The sequence below is a fragment of the Neolamprologus brichardi genome, chromosome 7 (assembly GCF_056152115.1).
Source record: "Neolamprologus brichardi isolate AB-2024 chromosome 7, ASM5615211v1, whole genome shotgun sequence".
Taxonomy (NCBI): domain Eukaryota; kingdom Metazoa; phylum Chordata; class Actinopteri; order Cichliformes; family Cichlidae; genus Neolamprologus; species Neolamprologus brichardi.
In genome coordinates this window covers 2259597-2278331 of record NC_142110.1, presented here as the reverse complement: position 1 = coordinate 2278331, position 18735 = coordinate 2259597, and the positions used below count along the sequence as shown (strand labels likewise).

The following is an 18735-nucleotide window of genomic DNA, read 5'->3' as shown; positions in this document are numbered from 1 at the left end:
ACAGTGTCTTCCAGCAAAATAGGAAAAACCTTAGTCTTTATTACTAACTGCACAGTGAGCCACACACACACACACACACACACAGCTATATTTTCATATTTCCTTTCATCTGATGAGACTGCCGGAGTCCACGCTGGCTCACATTTTTACACAACTTCATTCAAATGCATCGAGCTGCAGCGTGGACCCCAGTGCTGTAAATGATGTATACATTCATTCTAAAATGTCTTTCAGTCCGGAGCACAACATTCAAAAGAAAATTGATATTTCCACTTGCAGAAATTCATATTTGATGCTGTGGCTGTGTTGCAGGACTGCTCCGCTGCTACACATGTATGCATGAAAAAACGCCGGCGTAACCACGACGTTGCACAGCAGCTAATGGAGCTTCTATGCTCGCTGTGCGTTACCTGTCACGGGTTTGACGTCACATGTGGCACACACCACTTTGGTGACTTTGGTCACGCACCTCTCAACTTCTGTAACAAGCTGGACTGAAGTGCATGATCGTGTTGTTTTTTAACTCCATTTTAATGATACTCAAGTATAGAAACACAGAGACATACAGATATACAGGGGGACTTAACGGCAGGCATAAGTAGAAGTGATCGTGTGATGACATTGAAGCGGTCCATGCAGAGGGTGTAGTATAAAGTAGGGCTGCCACGATTAGTCGACTAGTCACGATTACGTCGACTATCAAAATCGTCGACGACTGATTTAATAGTCGACGCGTCGTTTGAAGCTTTGTAAGATCACAAAAGCCGCAGGAATAAGTAGTAGGATTTAAGAGTGTAATAACGGACTGAAACAGAAGATGGCAGCACTGCATGTACAAGGATGCCAGCTGCCGTTAAACCCCGAAGAAGAAGAAGCTGTGTCCCAGAATTCATAGCGCAGCCCAGCTCAGTTTCCAACAATGGCGGCAGCTAGTTAGTGTTAATATTACTCTTATTATTCTTTCTGGGTCACAAAATAAATGTTTAACATATTTTCAGGCGAGAATGTAGCTGTGTAAACCTCAAATATCTGCTCAGTTTATCAAGACACCACATATTTTCAAAAGCGCTCCGACGTTTTCGGAGACGTCTGTTAGCCACTAGCTCGATAGCTAGCCGGGGGCTAGGCTAACTAGAGCCGTGAGAACACCGGACTCCCGGCAAATCGTTTTCAAACCCACCGCCGTCTTTCGCTACTCAGGTTAAACATGATATATAAGTCACTTAGATAACTTAAAATGTTATTGTTTGGCTTTTTTCAGTATTTTATTTGTTCCTGAGTAAATCGGTTTGGCTGAGATTAAAGTTATAGTTTTTACACAGCTGAACATCAAGCAGACAGCTGATTATCAGAAGTGTGAGATGCTCGAGAATTTACTCCGGTGTCCTGTTATATTTTAGATAGCAAGGAGTTTATTAAACTTCACTGAAACAATCTGCAAATGTCATTAAAATTTAATAAACTATCATCTTGTCTTTATTTTTAGTTAGCACATACCTTAAACACTTCAAGCTGTAAGCTAATGATAGCTCACGTTTCTCCCGTATTACCTTCTTAGTTTTTATTCCCCGTTAAATACAGAATAGCATTTAAAATCTTTCTTCTCACAAACAAGTCTCGTACGATCAGGGCCTCATCATATCTCAAAGATGAGAGGCAGGCTTCCCATGATGCAGCGAGCATTTCTCCTCAATTCAACTCTTTTCTCAGCCAGTGCTTTTATCCCACTACTGTCATTAACATTTGTCTACTCTGTTTTCTATTCCCCTCACCACCCAGCCAGTTGTGGTACTTGTGGTACTGTGGTGCTTCTTCTGGGGCTCTCTTCCTGTTAAAACAGAGTTCTTCCTTCCCATGGTCCAAGTGCTTATTGGGATTTTCTTGCAGTGTGAAGAGCCTCGAGGTAATTTGTGTAAATAAATAAAACTCAATTGAAATTGAACTTAATTTGATCTGTTTATTTCCACACTATATATTAAGGATAGATAAGATGTTTTCATTCATTCATGCTGGTTTGGATTTCATTTATTTATCACCCTATAGAGGCTGAACAAGCCCCTAAAAACAGTCAGTGATCACTGTCGGCCTCTCTCGGTTTTTATTACCGCTAATCATTTTAAAGCTCAGTTTTTAAACCCTTATGATGTAGCTGCAGCCCATGCAGCAGTATATTATTATCTCAGTTGTTCTTCTGACTGAAGTTTGGCCCGTTTACAGCATCCTGCTATGCGATTGCATTTGTCCCTGACCACCAGGAACCCTCACGTTAACTTTTATCGAGTGTAAAAAAGTTAGCGTTGATCCTCCAGCTTCACTGTGTTTATGGTAACATAGCTGTGTAGCTAGCTACCACGTAGCACATCATTATATATCAGCTAGCCCAACTTCATTAACCCTACAAACGTCACTGCTGTTTAGTTTTCTGTCTTCATTTATGTTGGAAGTGATAGCAGAGCTGTACGTTTGAATTTTTCAGAAATCTGTCAGTCAGAACATGCTATATCATGTTTAGGTGGAAGCTAACGAGCTAACTTCCTGCTAACTTCTAACTCTGTTAAACTTCATTAATCCTGTTTTCATGGATGCCTGGATGTTATACTTAATTGTTACACCTGGTAAAGCAGCAACGCTGATCATTTTATTACAGATGAAAGAATTTAGACAGTTTGTAACTCTCATATCATGTTTAGGTTGAAGCTAGCGAGCTAACTTCCTGCTAACTTCTAAGTCCGTTAAACTTCATTAATCCTGTTTTCATGGATGCCTGGATGTTAAACTTAATTGTTACACCTGGTAAAGTAGCAACACTGATCATTTTATTAAAGATGAAAGAATTTAGACAGTTTGTAACTCTCATATCATGTTTAGGTGGAAGCTAGCGAGCTAACTTCCTGCTAACTTCTAAGTCCGTTAAACTTCATTAATCCTGTTTTCATGGATGCCTGGATGTTAAACTTAATTGTTACACCTGGTAAAGCAGCAACGCTGATCATTTTATTAAAGATGAAAGAATTTAGACAGTTTTTAACTCTCAGTGTAACTCTCACTTTGGGACCTGGAGCGGCGTTTGGGCCCAGAAACGGGTAATGACGTCAGACTTGAGGACTTGATTTTTTACTTGCATACACACATAGTGTAAATGATAAATTAGTGCATATTCATGTCACAGACTGTATATGAAGATGGTTCTGATGTAGTTGATACATTGATACAAATTTGCAAAGTGGACTCCACGGCTGGCCTCTGATCTTCGAGTCCAACCACAAACGCAAAACCGAGAAATGGAAAATTAGAATTCTGAGCCACACACCCCTAACCCATTTTTCATCGATTCGCTTTGAGTCAAGGAAATAACTTCAAAGCGTCATACAGTTATAATCATATAGCGCCTTGATTTCAGCTGGCAAAAGTATTTCATAGAAGAAGCAGGCGCCTCCTGCACTCGCACTGGTAAAACGAAAGGATACAGTCGCCTATCTGTTGTGTTTTTCCCGTTCTCTATCTATCTCTCCACTGCTTAAATCCCAGACCTTGTTAAAACTCCCTTCAGATAACCCACTTCATTCTGTCCCATCACTCATCAGTCTCCTCAGGGCTTCGGCAAACACTATCACATGACATACTGCTAATCTGATTGGCTGATCAGAACTGTAAATGAAACCAGCCAGAACAAATTACAATAGGCACAAGTCATTAAGAGAGATGACTTGAGGGAGAGAAGCAGGGCTGGGGACAGGTGCATCGCTGCTAGTCTGGCAAATTACTTTCAGAATAGAGTTTGGGTTATCAGTTGCTGGCTATTATACGCAGTGATTGGAGAAGGAGGGTATTGATACAGCTTTAAGTGGGCTTACACTGCAAACTCTTTTTGTGCTAATTAAACACAAAAATTGCCCTCTTTGGGAGGTTTCTTGTTTGGTGTGCTCACAATTTATTTTTTTCCCCTGTGTTAAGCTGCCAGATCAAAATGTAGTGCCTCTTCATCCAAGTGGGGGAAAAGCCCCAAAAACTTTAATTATTCAGGCAGTGAAACTCTAAATATTCAAAGCACTTGAACAACAACTATCTGAAATTAGAAGCAGCTGTTTTGTCAGCTGATGTGGAGCCTAGCCATTTTAATTTTTGTGATTTGCCTTCTAGCTTCTGTAAGAAAGCAATAAAACCAAAATTAGTTACATATTCAAAAATAATGAAAGACTCTCCCTAACCTGCAGCCTTTACACCTGAACCTCATATACCTCATTAAAAATCTTTTCCCAGGTCTTTGCAAGATTGACTGTGGGCTCCTTTCTGCACAGCGCACTGACAGTTGGAGATGCACGCATGCAAACAATATTATGAAATACCTGAAAAATATTTCAGGTATGTTGTTTTGGGGTTTGTTTGTTTTTAAGTCCTCCTCTGTTGCACTCTTGGTTAATGTCACATGGCCATGAAAATAATCAATAACAGTCTGAGTATAAGCTACACTGTGACACACTCGCGTGCAACATCCCGATGTCTTATTTCTGTCACAGTTTGCCATTGAACACATTTGGGATCAGAGATGGGCAGTAACGCGTAACACGTTACTGTAATCTGATTACTTTTTTCAAGTAACGAGTAAAGTAAGGGATTACTATCGTAAAAACGGTAATTAGATTACCGTTACTTTCCCGTAGGAATGCTGCGTTACTGCGTTACTAAAACCGTGATTTTTTTGCGAGAATGTCTCATGACAGTGACGTAAGCGAGTGCGACGTTCGTGACAACAGCTGTGTGCAGATCAACAATGGATCATATATCGAGTGCAGAGAGAGTATGAGCGTGCAGCGTTTAAAGCGTGGAAGTACTGACCTTACTTTGAGTTTGATTCCATAAAAAGTGACAAAAACATTAGTGTCCGTTGTGCGTGGGAAGAAAACTTCTTTTTACAGCGAAAAAACCCCTAAACTTCCAAACAAGCACCGAGTAGCTACGACGTAATGGGAAACTCACAGAGAAACTCGCGGATTCTTCCACTGACCGCGGCACACCTGCACCAGGGTAAACCTCCGCCTACCACACTCCTGCTTTACAGGTGAAAATAGAGCAACAGGACCGCTAGTCTTTGACTTTATTTATTTTCTGCTGTGTTTTACTTGCATCTATTTGAAAGACTGAGTGTAAACACAAAAAATATTTTATTTTATGTGCTGGAATGTGCAGAAAATAGGTTTAAATGTTAAACAAATTTCTTCCAGTCAGAGAATGTTGCAGATAATTAAATTTTTGCTTGATGCATAAAGTTAAAAGATTAAAACTAATAAAACAAGTTTTAAAAAGAGACTTTTCCATTTGATTACATTTTGTATGATGATTATGTAGAAAAAGTAGAATTGGGCTGAAAGATCTATCGCTTTATCACCTATTCTGGTTGTAAATCGTGTTTTTAAAAAAGTAATTAAGTAACTAAGTAATTAATTACTTTTGAAAATAAGTAATCAGTAAAGTAATGGGATTACTTTTTGGGGGAAGTAATCAGTAATTAGTTACTGATTACGTTTTTCAAGTAACTTGACCAACACTGTTTAGGATTAGGACTCAACCTTACTGTCATTACACACGTATAGATAGAGGGTAACAAAATACAGTTTGCATCTAATCAGAAGTGCAAAGAGCAGATTAAATACAGATATGGGTGGAATAAAAGGTGGGAATAGTTATGTACAGATGATTTACAAAAGAGTATACAGATGTTTATACAGAGGTTAATATCTGTTATTAATCTCTGTCTCTCTTCCACAGCATGTCTTTATCCTGTCTTCCTTCTCTCACCCCAACCGGTCGCAGCAGATGGCTCCGCCCCTCCCTGAGCCTGGTTCTGCTGGAGGTTTCTTCCTGTTAAAAGGGAGTTTTTCCTTCCCACTGTCGCCAAAGTGCTGCTCATAGGGGGTCATATGATTGTTGGGTTTTTCTCTGTATCTATGAAGCACCTTGAGGCGACTTTTGTTGTGATTTGGCGCTATATAAATAACATTGAATTGAATTGAATTGAATTGAATGTTTATAGTGCTATACAGACGGGCAGATATACAGATGCACTCTGAAGGTCCGCCCTTTGAGCTCTCTTCCAGTCTGGATGGCGACGTGTCCTTGGGCAAGATGCTGAATTCCTATCCACGTGTGAGTTTACACGTCCCAGTAATAGTTTTCTATTTATTTACGGTGGATAGAGAAATGGAAATGGTGACGTAAATGTAATTTTTGCTTGTCTGCCAGTTTGCTCTGTAATCATTTTTGCAAAAACTACAAGTAAAAGCAGTTAAATGAGCGTTTCTTCTGCAACTCATCACTCAAAGCACTTCACTGTACCGTACCAGCACATTCACACTTTCATAGACTCTCACACTCTCTCACTGATAGGAATTCAGCATCTTGCCCAAGGACACGTCGCCATCCAGACTGGAAGAGAGATCAAACGATGGACCTCCTGAGTACTGGATGACCTTCCACTTCAACTTTCCCTGGAAATTTTTATTTTATTTTATTTTATAAGAGTTAATGGTGAACAAGGATGTCAGTATGGTATCCTCCCTTAGCTCTGATATGAGCAGAGGCTACTGAGATGTAGCGCGTTTTCTTCAGTAACTACTGAAGAAGTTCGATATTTTGAGCTAGTGATGAACCTAAAATCTCAAGATCAATAAAACCATCATTAAAATGAAAAGACCAAACCATGCACAGCACACTCACATCCTGATAGATAAACACACATAAGCACTGAGATATGCAGATGGCGTGTTCGACTCTTCAGCAGCACTGACAGATTTCCCGTGTTGGTCCGACGACGCGCTCTCCGACAGCCATCATCTGACTTCATCTTTCATTATCTATCCGTTTCCATCTCCACTAACCACTCATCTCATTTCATTTGGATCCCTGCCATTAAAACCACACGCCGGCAGAAATGTGCTGGGTGAGGAAGCCAGGGACCGTCGTTAAATTTTAAATAATTTGGAATATACTCGGATTCAGCATCGCCAGTAGTTTCAGTGCTTATAAAATAAGTAGCCAGGAAGTACTGTACTCAGATGGAGGCTCCCTTGCTGAGTGGGCTGGGTTTGTTTTGGTGTGTGCCAGACACAGCAAGAACTTCGGATCTGCGGATGAATCAGTATTCCAAGGACACGAGATAAGCAAGGCCAGATAACAGAGAAAGACATTTCTTCCCTGGCAAAGCCATACAAAGGCTTTCTTTAATCACAGACACGACGTGAGCCTGTTTACAAGGTGGAGACTTCCCCAATGGGTTCTGCTACAAGTCGAGGAATAAAAGACAAAGACACTCAGTGAAGGACAGACAGAGAGAGGGAGAGGGAGGTGCTACTGAAGCTGAAGTGAGGAAGACACAGTGAGTATTTGGGGTTAATGAAGCAGCGCAGGAAGACAGAGGATGCAACAGAAGGAAGGCGGTGTTGAGCTGCGAGCTTCTTCACGGAGCGTATCCATTACGCTGCCATTTCCTCGGGTCGAGTTGTCTTTATTCTGCACCCTGAACTCTTCCCTTTCGCGAGCGTCACCTTTGCCTCCTGCTGCACTGGGTCATCGTTGATTGGCTGGGTGAGAACGTATTTCAAGAAGGTGGTTAACCTGCCTGCCTCTGTGGCTGCGACCATAAAGGGATTGATTGAAGAGCGGGAGGAAGGAAGCGCTTCCTGAAGTCACATAATCAAGACTCAGTCAAACGTACGTCACGAGGTCGCACGTTTTCTTTTAGAAATGTTCCTCCACCCAAAAAAACTCATTTCTCTGTCCTGTGTCTTTAATTTTCACCTTTCAGTTTCCTCGCCGCCTTCTCTCATTTCCCTCCATGTTTCTCTCTCTTTTTTTGGCTTCTTGACACCGAGTCTCCTGTTACTATATTTATCTTTCTTCAGCTCTCGCTTTCTCGACTGCACTATATTGGATCTTTTGAAAAGACGTCGCAGGCAGACACGCCTGATTTCTAGCTTTCACTATGCTCGTATCTCTTAACAGCCCTTCTGATCTTAATGACTTAATAAGATTAAATAAAGAAACTTAATAAGAGTTGTATTATGGATTAAAAACAGATCAGGAGAACTACGATCATCTCCACGAGGTTATGTTTTTAGTCTGTTTGATAGCATGATTGCATTTCTCTTCTATTGTCTGCCTGTTGATTTCAGGCCCAGTGCGCTGGCCTCACCCACCGCCTCATCAGGCTTTATTGTTTCCCTGCTGCTGTTTGAGGGACCCTGATCACAGCTGGCTCAAGACAAAACACCAGTCTATCTATCAGCATGTACCCTGCCAGCCTGCTAACTATGTGCTTGCGACATGACAGACACTTAGCGGTAAAATCTCTGTATCTGGGCTCGCCCGACCGGGGAAATTGCTCAGCCCATTACGGCAACGAGCTGCACACTGGTTCCCAACACTTAGTGTAGCAATGAGGCAGCACAGTGGGCAGCCAATGCACTCGAAAATGGACATATGCAGAGACACACAAAGGTGCATCTCTGCACACACTGTCACTGCTAACACTGTGAGATCACAGATTCACATATTATGTATATGCACACACACACACACACACGACTAAACACTATTAAATTTTAAATCTGTCTGAGCACCAAAGGGTTTTAATCTGTGACCCATTAGAATTCAGCGTCCCCTCTCAGCTTTTGATTTAAACCAGAGGGGATGTGATGTGACTGTGATGAATGCTGAGGCTCAGTCTGGCTGCATGTATGTGTGCAATACTTAATATTCCTGTAATTAACAAAAGCTCTCTGACTATGTTGGAGTTGTCTAACTGTGGTTCAGGTACACGTGCATGCACACAATATTTCAGGAGGTCTCTCCTTCGTATATCCATGTGCTTAAACCAGCACTGCTCAGCCACTTTCCCCATAACTTCGGGGTTTTTAATCGCAGGTTCAGTGGCAGTAAACACTGAAGATTGCGTGCGTGTGCCGGCGTGTTTCAGGCGACTGGGGCTTCGATAATGTATTCATGCCTCCCAATGACAAATGGCTGCCTCCAGGAGGCAGTTTAACATTTAAATGATGAGCAGCGGAAAACATTGAAGCGCAACACACAGTAGTGAGGAGATACGCAGGTGCGGCGCAGGCCAGAGAGCCTCTGCATCAAGTACGACGAAAACAACTTTAATCTACCCACAAGAACTAATGCAAAGGAAAGGGAGGGGGGTAAGATGCGGGAACAGCTGGCCTCCCAGCGGGGAATCACGGAGCAGAGGAGAATTCGCTGGCCTGAAAAACAGACGCTACTGATGAGAGTTTATATAAACAGCCCGTCAAGCCCTGCGCTCAGGTTGGAACAATAGCACTTCAAACAATATTGTCCTGCTCCATGGGCCTGCCAGGTGCTGCTGCACAGGCGAAACTCATTCATGGCTTTTAAATTATTAACTGGGAATCAGAAACACGCCGTTAGAAACAATACAACCTGCAACGTGAATGCAATGGTGAATAACTCACAAAGTGTACACACAGTGACGATTGCATCACCATCAAACACATTATAAAGTGGCCCATGATTGGCTCGCTTCTTCTATAGGTGCAACTGATTAGTCTGGCAGCAGAGCGACGCCTCCAGACTGCATTCAGCTGTTGCTAACTCTTCAGCTGATGACCTTTGATTTTTAAATCAATGCAATCATCTTGGTTTCTTTGTAAATCTCTCATATCATATGCATGACTCTGTTCTCTGGACTTCAATCTTTCTCTGGTGGTGTGTTCGCACCATCATCCTCCATCTGCTGCAGCCCAGAGGGCTGCTGGAGTTGACCTGCCCTCATGCTGTTAACTGGAGCTACAGTCAATCTGCTGCTAACCATGCACAAAAAACACAAAACAAAAGAACTGTAATAGCGTATATTCGTGGCAATTCTGAGTCCAGGTCAGGTCAGCCTAAAGTGGCCGTAAAACCACTATTTTCATCAATTTTCTACGGAGCCCTGCAGGGGACATGGGAGGAAAAATAAATTAAGACGGACTTAACAAACAAAAACAATTAACTTAACAACAATCGCGTCACACTATTTAACGTTTCTCACGTTACAGCAGCTTCACCGAGAACCCTGAAGCGGTGCTTCCTGATACATCTGTTATATTTGTATCAGTTTTAGTTCTTCAGAAAAAAAGTGTTTGTAAATAAACATAACTTTAAGTTTTTATGTGTTTGTCTTATATCTGCACAGATAATAATTTCATCTAAACTCATTTGAAAGACAAAAATGGAAAATTAGATTAAAAAGTAGCGAAAGAAAATTTCAATAACACTCCAGTATTTCAGTGGGTGGTGTGGAATAAGACTTTGTTTGAGAGGCTGCTTTTGTATGATGAGTGAAGTCATATGTCTTTGTCAGTCTGAAAACTACGGAGCCCCGCAGGGGACATGGGAGAAAAAAAAAATTAAGACAGACTTTTGCGAGATCTCGCAAAAGTTTTAGCCGCATTCTTCGGAGGCCGCCAGCTCGAAGCCGACCGGGAGGTCGAGGCACGACGTGCCGGGAAAGCGGTGTTCCTCCCGGCTGTAGTAGGTCTCGACCTCCTGTTAGCTTCGAGCTAGTGGGTGTCAGATCTCTGAAAACGTCGGAGCACTTTTGCAAATATGTGATGTCTTGTAAACCGAGCAGGTATCTGACGTTTACACAACTACATTCACGCCTCAAAATATCTTAAAAGTGTATTTTGTGACCCAGAAAGAGTAATATTACAACTAAGTAGCTGCCGCCATTGTTGGAATTCAACTTTTGCGAGATCCCGAGTTTGTTTTGCGAGATCTCGCAAAAGTCCGTCTTAATTTTTTTTCTCCCATGTCCCCTGCGGGGCTCCGTAGTTTTCTTAAGATCCGTGTCCACATACTTTTAAAACTGATGCCTATACTTTCTTTAAACCTTATTTCAGTAGATTTCTCTGCTATTGTATATCTTGCACTTGTGTTTACAGACACTCCTGAAACAGGACTCGTCCTTTTTCTGTTAAACACAGCCCTTCTGTCTTTCTGCTCCTCGTCCTCTGTAGGTGGATAGTATTCGTTCGAGGTCTCTGCATATATATAAAGACAGAAAATGTAAGGGTCAATCGATATCCTGCTGGTAGGCATGACAGCCTATGACACAGGCCGGCTGTCATACAGTCATCGTTGCGCTGATAGCTGTGGGGAAGGAACAGATTTGTCCAGTTGATGACACAGCGAGCAGAAAAGAGCGGAGGTGGCAGTCGAGCAGGTACGCATCAGTATTCTGAAATTTCTCGACCACGCACAGACAGTCGACAGAAATCGACAGTCGTTTTTTAAAAGACTGAGCTTGTTCTCGTCTCTGTAGACAGAACAGCAGCACAGGCTCATATTTTCAGTGTATTTGATTTTTAGAGCCTAGAAATACAGTACAGAGAACAGGCACGTGTCTCAGGGGACGTCAGTGTGTCGGCCGTGAAACAATATTGAAAAAATCCATGTAGGCATCCTTTAACCCTTTAAAACCTACCATAGAACCAAGTACGCCAGAGCTTATATTATATTTTTACATGTTGTGGAGCCATTTTTGGGAGCATTTCAAGTTGTTATACATCAATACAACCATTATAGCCCAAATTTTAATAATATGTCTGCATTAAGTGCATAGTAATTACATAAATTGCAAAAAAAGTGCAATAATCTACAAAAAAATTTAAAATCGTTTTTGTTTTTTTAACATATATTTCTAGTTAGAGAAATTTAAGAGGCTTATCCCTCAAAACTGTAAATACAAAAAAGTTGCACAAAATAGTTTCCCACCACAGGAAATTTATTTTGAGTGTCTTCATAGTTTTATTTTTGAAATAAACCAATTTTTATACACTGCAGGAAAAACGAAAATAAATATTATAATGCAAATTTGCAAAAAAGCAGCATATGCATCAAAATAAACTATTTCCAGCAGTGCAATATGAGTCCTAAGCATCCCAGAAACCACACAGAAAGTCATAAAGTCAAACATAACTTTTAAAAACACCAGTATAGGCTCATGAGGCCCTGATGGTAAAAAAACTACATTTCTGCGAAAATGACGTCACTTCCGGTTTCGGGCAGGTAATGGCGGACATGCGATAGTTCCCGCTGACGTCTATTCCAACATAGGAAGTGTTACAAACAGCTGATCGGATCAGCAAAGCGTGTTTCTGGAATATTATGTTTTTGTTGCTGCAAGCGCTTTTTATGCAGTTTTTTCAAAGCTGTATGTGGAAGGAAACTGTGACCGAGGACAAGCTGATGGCATAAGATGTAAGTACAACTCCTCCGGTTTCATATGCAAAAAATATTATTGCGCTAGCTCACGTGGTTGCAGAGCTACCGGGATTTAAAAATAGTTACGCAAAACAGAGCGTGCTGCTCTGACCGGCTTTAAAGGGTTAAACGTCTCATCAGAAACTTGTTGGAGCGCCGTGATTGGCTGCAATCATTCATCTCCCCACCAGGAAAATAACACATTATTCTGGTGAATCTTTGATTTTGTTAAATACTTGAAAATGTAATTACATTGTGATCGGCCTACGCTGCACTGTGTGTTAAATGCTAATTACCACCATATAACCATGTTAAGATACATAATTAATAGAATAACTGCTAAACAGCAGAACCTTAGCAGCGCCAGTCTACTGTCACAACACTGATATTTAGCTCAGTGAGCTCATTTTAAGGGTTTTTTAATATTCAAACCAGAGTCATGCCTGAGTTTTCTGTTTGCATTGACAAGAAAGAATTTTACATAAAGGAAAACTGATGAAAAACTTGGTAAACTCGACTACATATGCAGTAATTCATGGTCCCAGAAAAGTCTATAAATGTACTTTTAAGATGATTTTCATGAGCATGAACATATAATATAAACCAAAAGGCTCATTTCATTTTATATGTAATGAATATAAAACATCTTTTTTGTGCACAGAGCTTTTATAGCAGCCCCAATGTCCTCTCACAATAACAGGATCTAAAGCGATGCATGCGTCACCCTGCACAGTGTCTACGTGCACACAGTAACTACAAACGGAGTTATGCTCACACCTTTCTCTGTTAACAGACACTTTTCAAAGCTGATGGGAAATTAACTTTAAACATATCTGAGGTTACATACTAACAATGTCAGTTCCATTGAAGACTTTGCAATAACTTCCTGCATTCATCCATCCTTTGCCGGCTTTACCACAGATCTTACTCTTTCACCTGGCTGAGCCCACTCTCCATTTCTCTTCTTTTCCACCTATTCGTCACACTTCCCCTGCTCTATATCTTTTTCTTGTTATCTCCTCTTATGTCCCTTCCTTTTCTTCTTTTCTTGACCCTTCCACCCCCTTCTAGCTTCTCCTCCTGCCCCATCATTACTCCTCTTTCAGCACTCATCTTTCTAAGGCTACCGAATTCCCCAGCACAACAGTGCTATTCTGCCGCCAACTAATAGAATCCCTCAGTTCCTCTAATGGATCTGTCAGAATCTCCCGAGCACAGGAGACCAGATGGATTGATAGGAGAAGGTAGAGAGACAGAGGAAGGGGGACAAAGAGACAGAGACGCAGAGAGATGATGAGACAGAGTGGGAAGCGAAGAGAAAAAAAGCGCCAAAGCTCTCGACACTTTCATCTGTGCTTTGGAAAGTCTCAAAGCGGCAGCTCGGCTGACACTGCCAAGCAGCCCCCATATGGTCCAATAGACGCAGGAGCACCACATAAGGCCGTCCTATTGTCACCATGGGAAAAATTACACTTTGACTGTTGCCAGGTAAAGTCAAGAGTGCTCAGTAGTTACAAAGGCGGCTCTGTTTCTGCTTTTCATGCCTGAACTGACACTCATCACCCATGAAAAGTTCTTTGTACAATGAAAACGAGAATAAAAGTTTCCACAGCGGATAAACCGACTGCTTACATTTCAAGTATTTCTTAAAATCGATCCTATCTAGATTATATATGAGTTTTACTCAGATTACAGTGCAACTCACCATTATCGGTGGCGATGAAGACGGCTGTGTATTTGTTGTCGTGGACATAAGGAGACTCGCGATCCAGCGAGGCTGAGGTGTTGACAGTTCCTCTGACTGGGTTCACACTCAACCAGCCTGCAGGGTCCTGCAGAACAGCATACCTGTAAGAAAACAAAGAGACCACGTGAGGAAATCATCAGATCAACTATCGTCCAGGATGCTGTCAGTCGATTCTATATTAGAACAAATCAGCAGTGCAGTTTGATTAGATCGTACCATTTGAAAAGATCCCAAACAGAGCTGAGGTCTGAAGATGATGAGGACCTCTCTCCAAATCTGGTGGGCGAGCGGCCAAGCCTGCATCGCTTTGAAAATGAGCCTGAGAGCAGATCACGACCTCGCTAATGCGGCCACTCAATCGGCCACTGATGGCTGCTCGATGGTGATTGCAAGAGGCTCTCATCTGCGCTACAGTAACTTTACATGTGATTGATTTAAGAGCTATGGGTGAATATATATATATTATTTGTGTGTGTGTGTGTGTGTATACCAAACTTTTAGCTGCCTCTGCTGTTTCCGTGCATGCATTATTTGACATACGAGCCTGGTGCATCCTGCACTGCGCACACACACGAATGTGCAGACTTTCTTCAACACAAGGTCGCTGTTCGAGTGCTCAGCAGTAGACAAATTGTCTTTCAAATGGAGCTCTACAGCTAACAGAGCGCGACAAAGCCTCAGGAAATGGCTTTGCAATCAACCTCTGCTCACACCTTTCCCCCTCCCACTCTCGCTCCCAGTGATTACTGCTGTTAACAAACACATATGTTTCATTGTAACAAAATGTTACTGATAATGACGCTTCTATCATTGTAAATGCTCCTTTTCTACACACACACACACACACACACACACACACACACACACACTTGTATTACACACTCTTGTTAAACACACTGAAGAGCCACATGATTCATAAGGCCAACTTCTCCACTGTTACAGAGCTGGGCTGACAGGTTATTAACCTCCATATGTCTCTCTCGCCGTCACCGACTGCAGTTTTAGACACTTGCTCTGGTTTGTGTCTTGCATCAGTTTTTCATCATCGCTGCACTGCGACAGTGAAATGCACACACGTGAACATGCACACAACAATGTCGGGAGGGTATTTGTTGTTAAGCGTATAAGCATTTTTGCACAGCTGCCTGCCTAGTGCGATGACATCAGTCACATTATTGGATAGAAATAATGTGACTGATGTCACATTATTTCTATTATTTCTATTATTGGATAGAAATAATGTCACTGATGTCACATTATTTCTATTATTTCTATTATTGGATAGAAATAATGTCACTGATGTCACATTATTTCTATATTTTCTATTATTGGATAGAAATAATGTCACTGATGTCACATTATTTCTATTATTTCTATTATTGGATAGAAATAATGTCACTGATGTCACATTATTTCTTTCCAATAATAGAAATAATAGAAATAATGTCACTGATGTCACATTATTTCTATTATTTCTATTATTGGATAGAAATAATGTCACTGATGTCACATTATTTCTTTCCAATAATAGAAATAATAGAAATAATGTCACTGATGTCACATTATTTCTATTATTTCTATTATTGGATAGAAATAATGTCACTGATGTCACATTATTTCTTTCCAATAATAGAAATAATAGAAATAATGTCACTGATGTCACATTATTTCTATTATTTCTATTATTGGATAGAAATAATGTCACTGATGTCACATTATTTCTATTATTTCTATTATTGGATAGAAATAATGTCACTGATGTCACATTATTTCTTTCCAATAATAGAAATAATAGAAATAATGTCACTGATGTCACATTATTTCTATTATTTCTATTATTGGATAGAAATAATGTCACTGATGTCACATTATTTCTATTATTTCTATTATTGGATAGAAATGGCAAAAAAAAAGTGTGTATTTGGTAGAGAAGAAGTTAAAGTTTTACTGAGAAGCAACTGAGCTCGTGAAAATCACCAAAATATCTACAGTAACATGCTCAGAGTCATCAGGATCAATTCTCTGTGATCTTTCATACCCGATTGGAATAAAACAAAAATTCCTCACTCGGTAAACTAACGGATATTTTCATTCAACACGCAGAAACACATTTATTCCAGAGCAGGAACCCTTTTAAATATGCGCTGCTACACAAACACTTGGTGTAAAGTATGTTTCGTCCTACAGGAGGAGCTCTAAAGGGCTGTAATGATATTGTCTGCTTTAGTGCAGGCTCAAAGGTAACCACCAAATGAGTCAGAGCCATTGTTTTTTCCTCTCTGTGCAAACACGGGGACAGTCCATTAGAGCCCTTTAAAGGGCAAATTAGAAAGACATTAAAAAGCCATTAGGAATATTCATATCTGCTTCAACGTGTTTATCTCCAAAACCAGAAAAGGTCCAAACAAATCAGTCAACAAATGAGACAGACCACACACGACGCTGCACGTGTCCTCATTTAGCTCAGCGCGCACACACACTTCAACATACGGTAAAACACAGAGTTTAAAGCAAAAATGACCTATAGATGCACAACACCCTGCGTTTATTGTGAAATAACTTCTAGGACAGAAAGGTGATCTGTTCAGAGTTCACTAGAGTTGCAGAAAGTAAAGCATCAATAGGTCCACAGTGTGACTCTTTCCGCTGCACCCTCAGGGGCTTCTCTGACCTGCTATGGCTTTGGGAATGTTTCGGAGAGGAATTGTCCTTAGCTGTAAGAGCACACACAGGTTGGGATTAGGGATAGGTACCAGTATCCGGTGCCATGATGGTTCTGTCATAAACGGTAGTAACCAGACCGAAAAGCAGCGCACATTTCGGTGCTTTATTTTCCTGAGCTGTGATACACTTTAGATTCTAGCCAATCATTTTACGTTTCCGAGGATAGTAGGCGGGGCCAGGTACGTACGTTCTTTTAGAGCAGAGCTACAGATTAAAAATGCCCAAGGCGAAGCGGTCAAAAGTCTGGCTGTACTTCACAGCAAAAGATGCAAACTCAGCAGCTGCAACAAGTGCTTTAAGCTGATACTGTGATACTGTCAAAGGAGGTAACACCTCAAATCTGATGAAAACCTGGCGACGCATAGCGTTTTTTTAAAAGCCGAGAAATGCGCCGTATTTGATAGCTTGCTGCGAGACCTCACACCGAGCACATCTACTGCGGGTGTGGTGCCTGTTATCGGACCCGGAGTTAGCAACATCCACCAAAAACCCGAAGAGGAGAGTCCTGGCCCCTAGCCCTGCCAGTGTAGCAGAAATGATGAGGATGATGATGCAGCAGCAGCCGTTCTTCTCTGCGTGAGTAGCTTAATGTTGTTCGTGTGTAATTTACGTTGAGTAGGCTAACCACGTTATTACATTAATGCATGTAAGGTGAACTAGCAAACATCGTCATAGCTACATGCAGCTGTCTTCTTGTTTGATGGCAGATGCTCCCTTCACCCTGGACAAAAAGGCTAAAATGACCAAAGAAAAAGTGGAAAACAGTTAAACATGAGAGGTTTTTGGACAAAGTTTGTGTGTTTTCCATTGTTTAAGCTGCTTCCAGCCAAGAGTGATGCCATATATGCCCCATAGCTGCAGAAAAGGCTAACATTGTTATCTTTTTACAAAAAAACAGCTGAACATGAGAGGTTTTTGGACCAATTTTGTGTTCTCCATTCTTTAAGCACCGGCACCGTTTCAAAAGTACCGGTTTGGCACCGGTATCGGATAAAACCTAAATGATACCCATCCCTAGTTGGGATGTTAGGAGTCGGCTGCAATTGTCCGATTGTCCTACTAGAAGTGATCCAGGGCCGGACACATGAAAGAAAATCAGACTACAAGGGGTTTAAAAAGTGAGTCATCCATAAAATATGGAGTTACATAAAATATGCGTTTGTCATAAGACAAGCTGGCTTCTTAAATCTAAAATGTCTTAAACAATACACAATGAAAAAGTTTGACAACTCTTCCCTGAATCCTAATCTGAAGTTAGAGCTCCACTGTCGCTGCGGTGAATGTGTGAGAGATGAGCTCTTCCTAAAATTCCGATGTGAGCCAGGATCCTCAGTTTTCCCAGACAACTCAAAGCGATGCGGAAGCGCGGAGGGGGGAGAAAGAGGATTGCCACCCACTTGTAATCCAGTTACAACAGGAGCAAAATGCTGGCATACAGTGTGTGCATCTGTGATTCTGTTTGTGTCAATAGCAGGTGTGGGTGGGATACACAGAATAAGAGAGACAATTTGCAATAAGAGCTAATTTAGAGAGAAGATGAAAGCTGACTCGTAAGTGAACGTCGTTTGCATAAATTCAGGTTGTTTCTCTTGTTTGTTTTAGACTTAAGTAGCCTAAGAAATGTTGCTGGCACCAGTTCTGAGTAATTTAGTCTAGTTGTTCGTGTAAATCCCTTTTTTAAATACACATAAGGTTTTGGGGTCCGTTATCCAAGCAAGGTTATAAATGCATATTCTCTGAATTAGACCCAGTATTACGTTAAATGCAAATATTGAGATTATTATGTTTTCAACTCATTTTATTGGCCATATAAACACAAGCATATCCATACAATTTACATGTATTATTATTAACAACATAGGCTGATAATTCTGCATAAAAACTAAACAAAACACTGAAAAAGCCAACTGGCGTAACTCTGGTTCTATGAGTGTGCTTGCTCAGTATCAACACTTCTTTAAATATCTTCTGATTACTTGCTCACG

General features: G+C 41.1%; 1 protein-coding gene across 1 annotated transcript in view; it reads right to left on the bottom strand.

Annotated features, from left to right (window-relative positions):
• Nucleotides 1–18735, bottom strand: part of cdh13 (cadherin 13, H-cadherin (heart)) — a 463504-nt gene that overhangs the window by 42789 nt on the left and 401980 nt on the right. The window contains exon 12 of the mRNA XM_087842806.1: nucleotides 13985–14127. Coding sequence (XP_087698932.1) covers nucleotides 13985–14127 — 143 coding nt within the window. The remainder of the gene's footprint in view (nucleotides 1–13984; nucleotides 14128–18735) is intronic.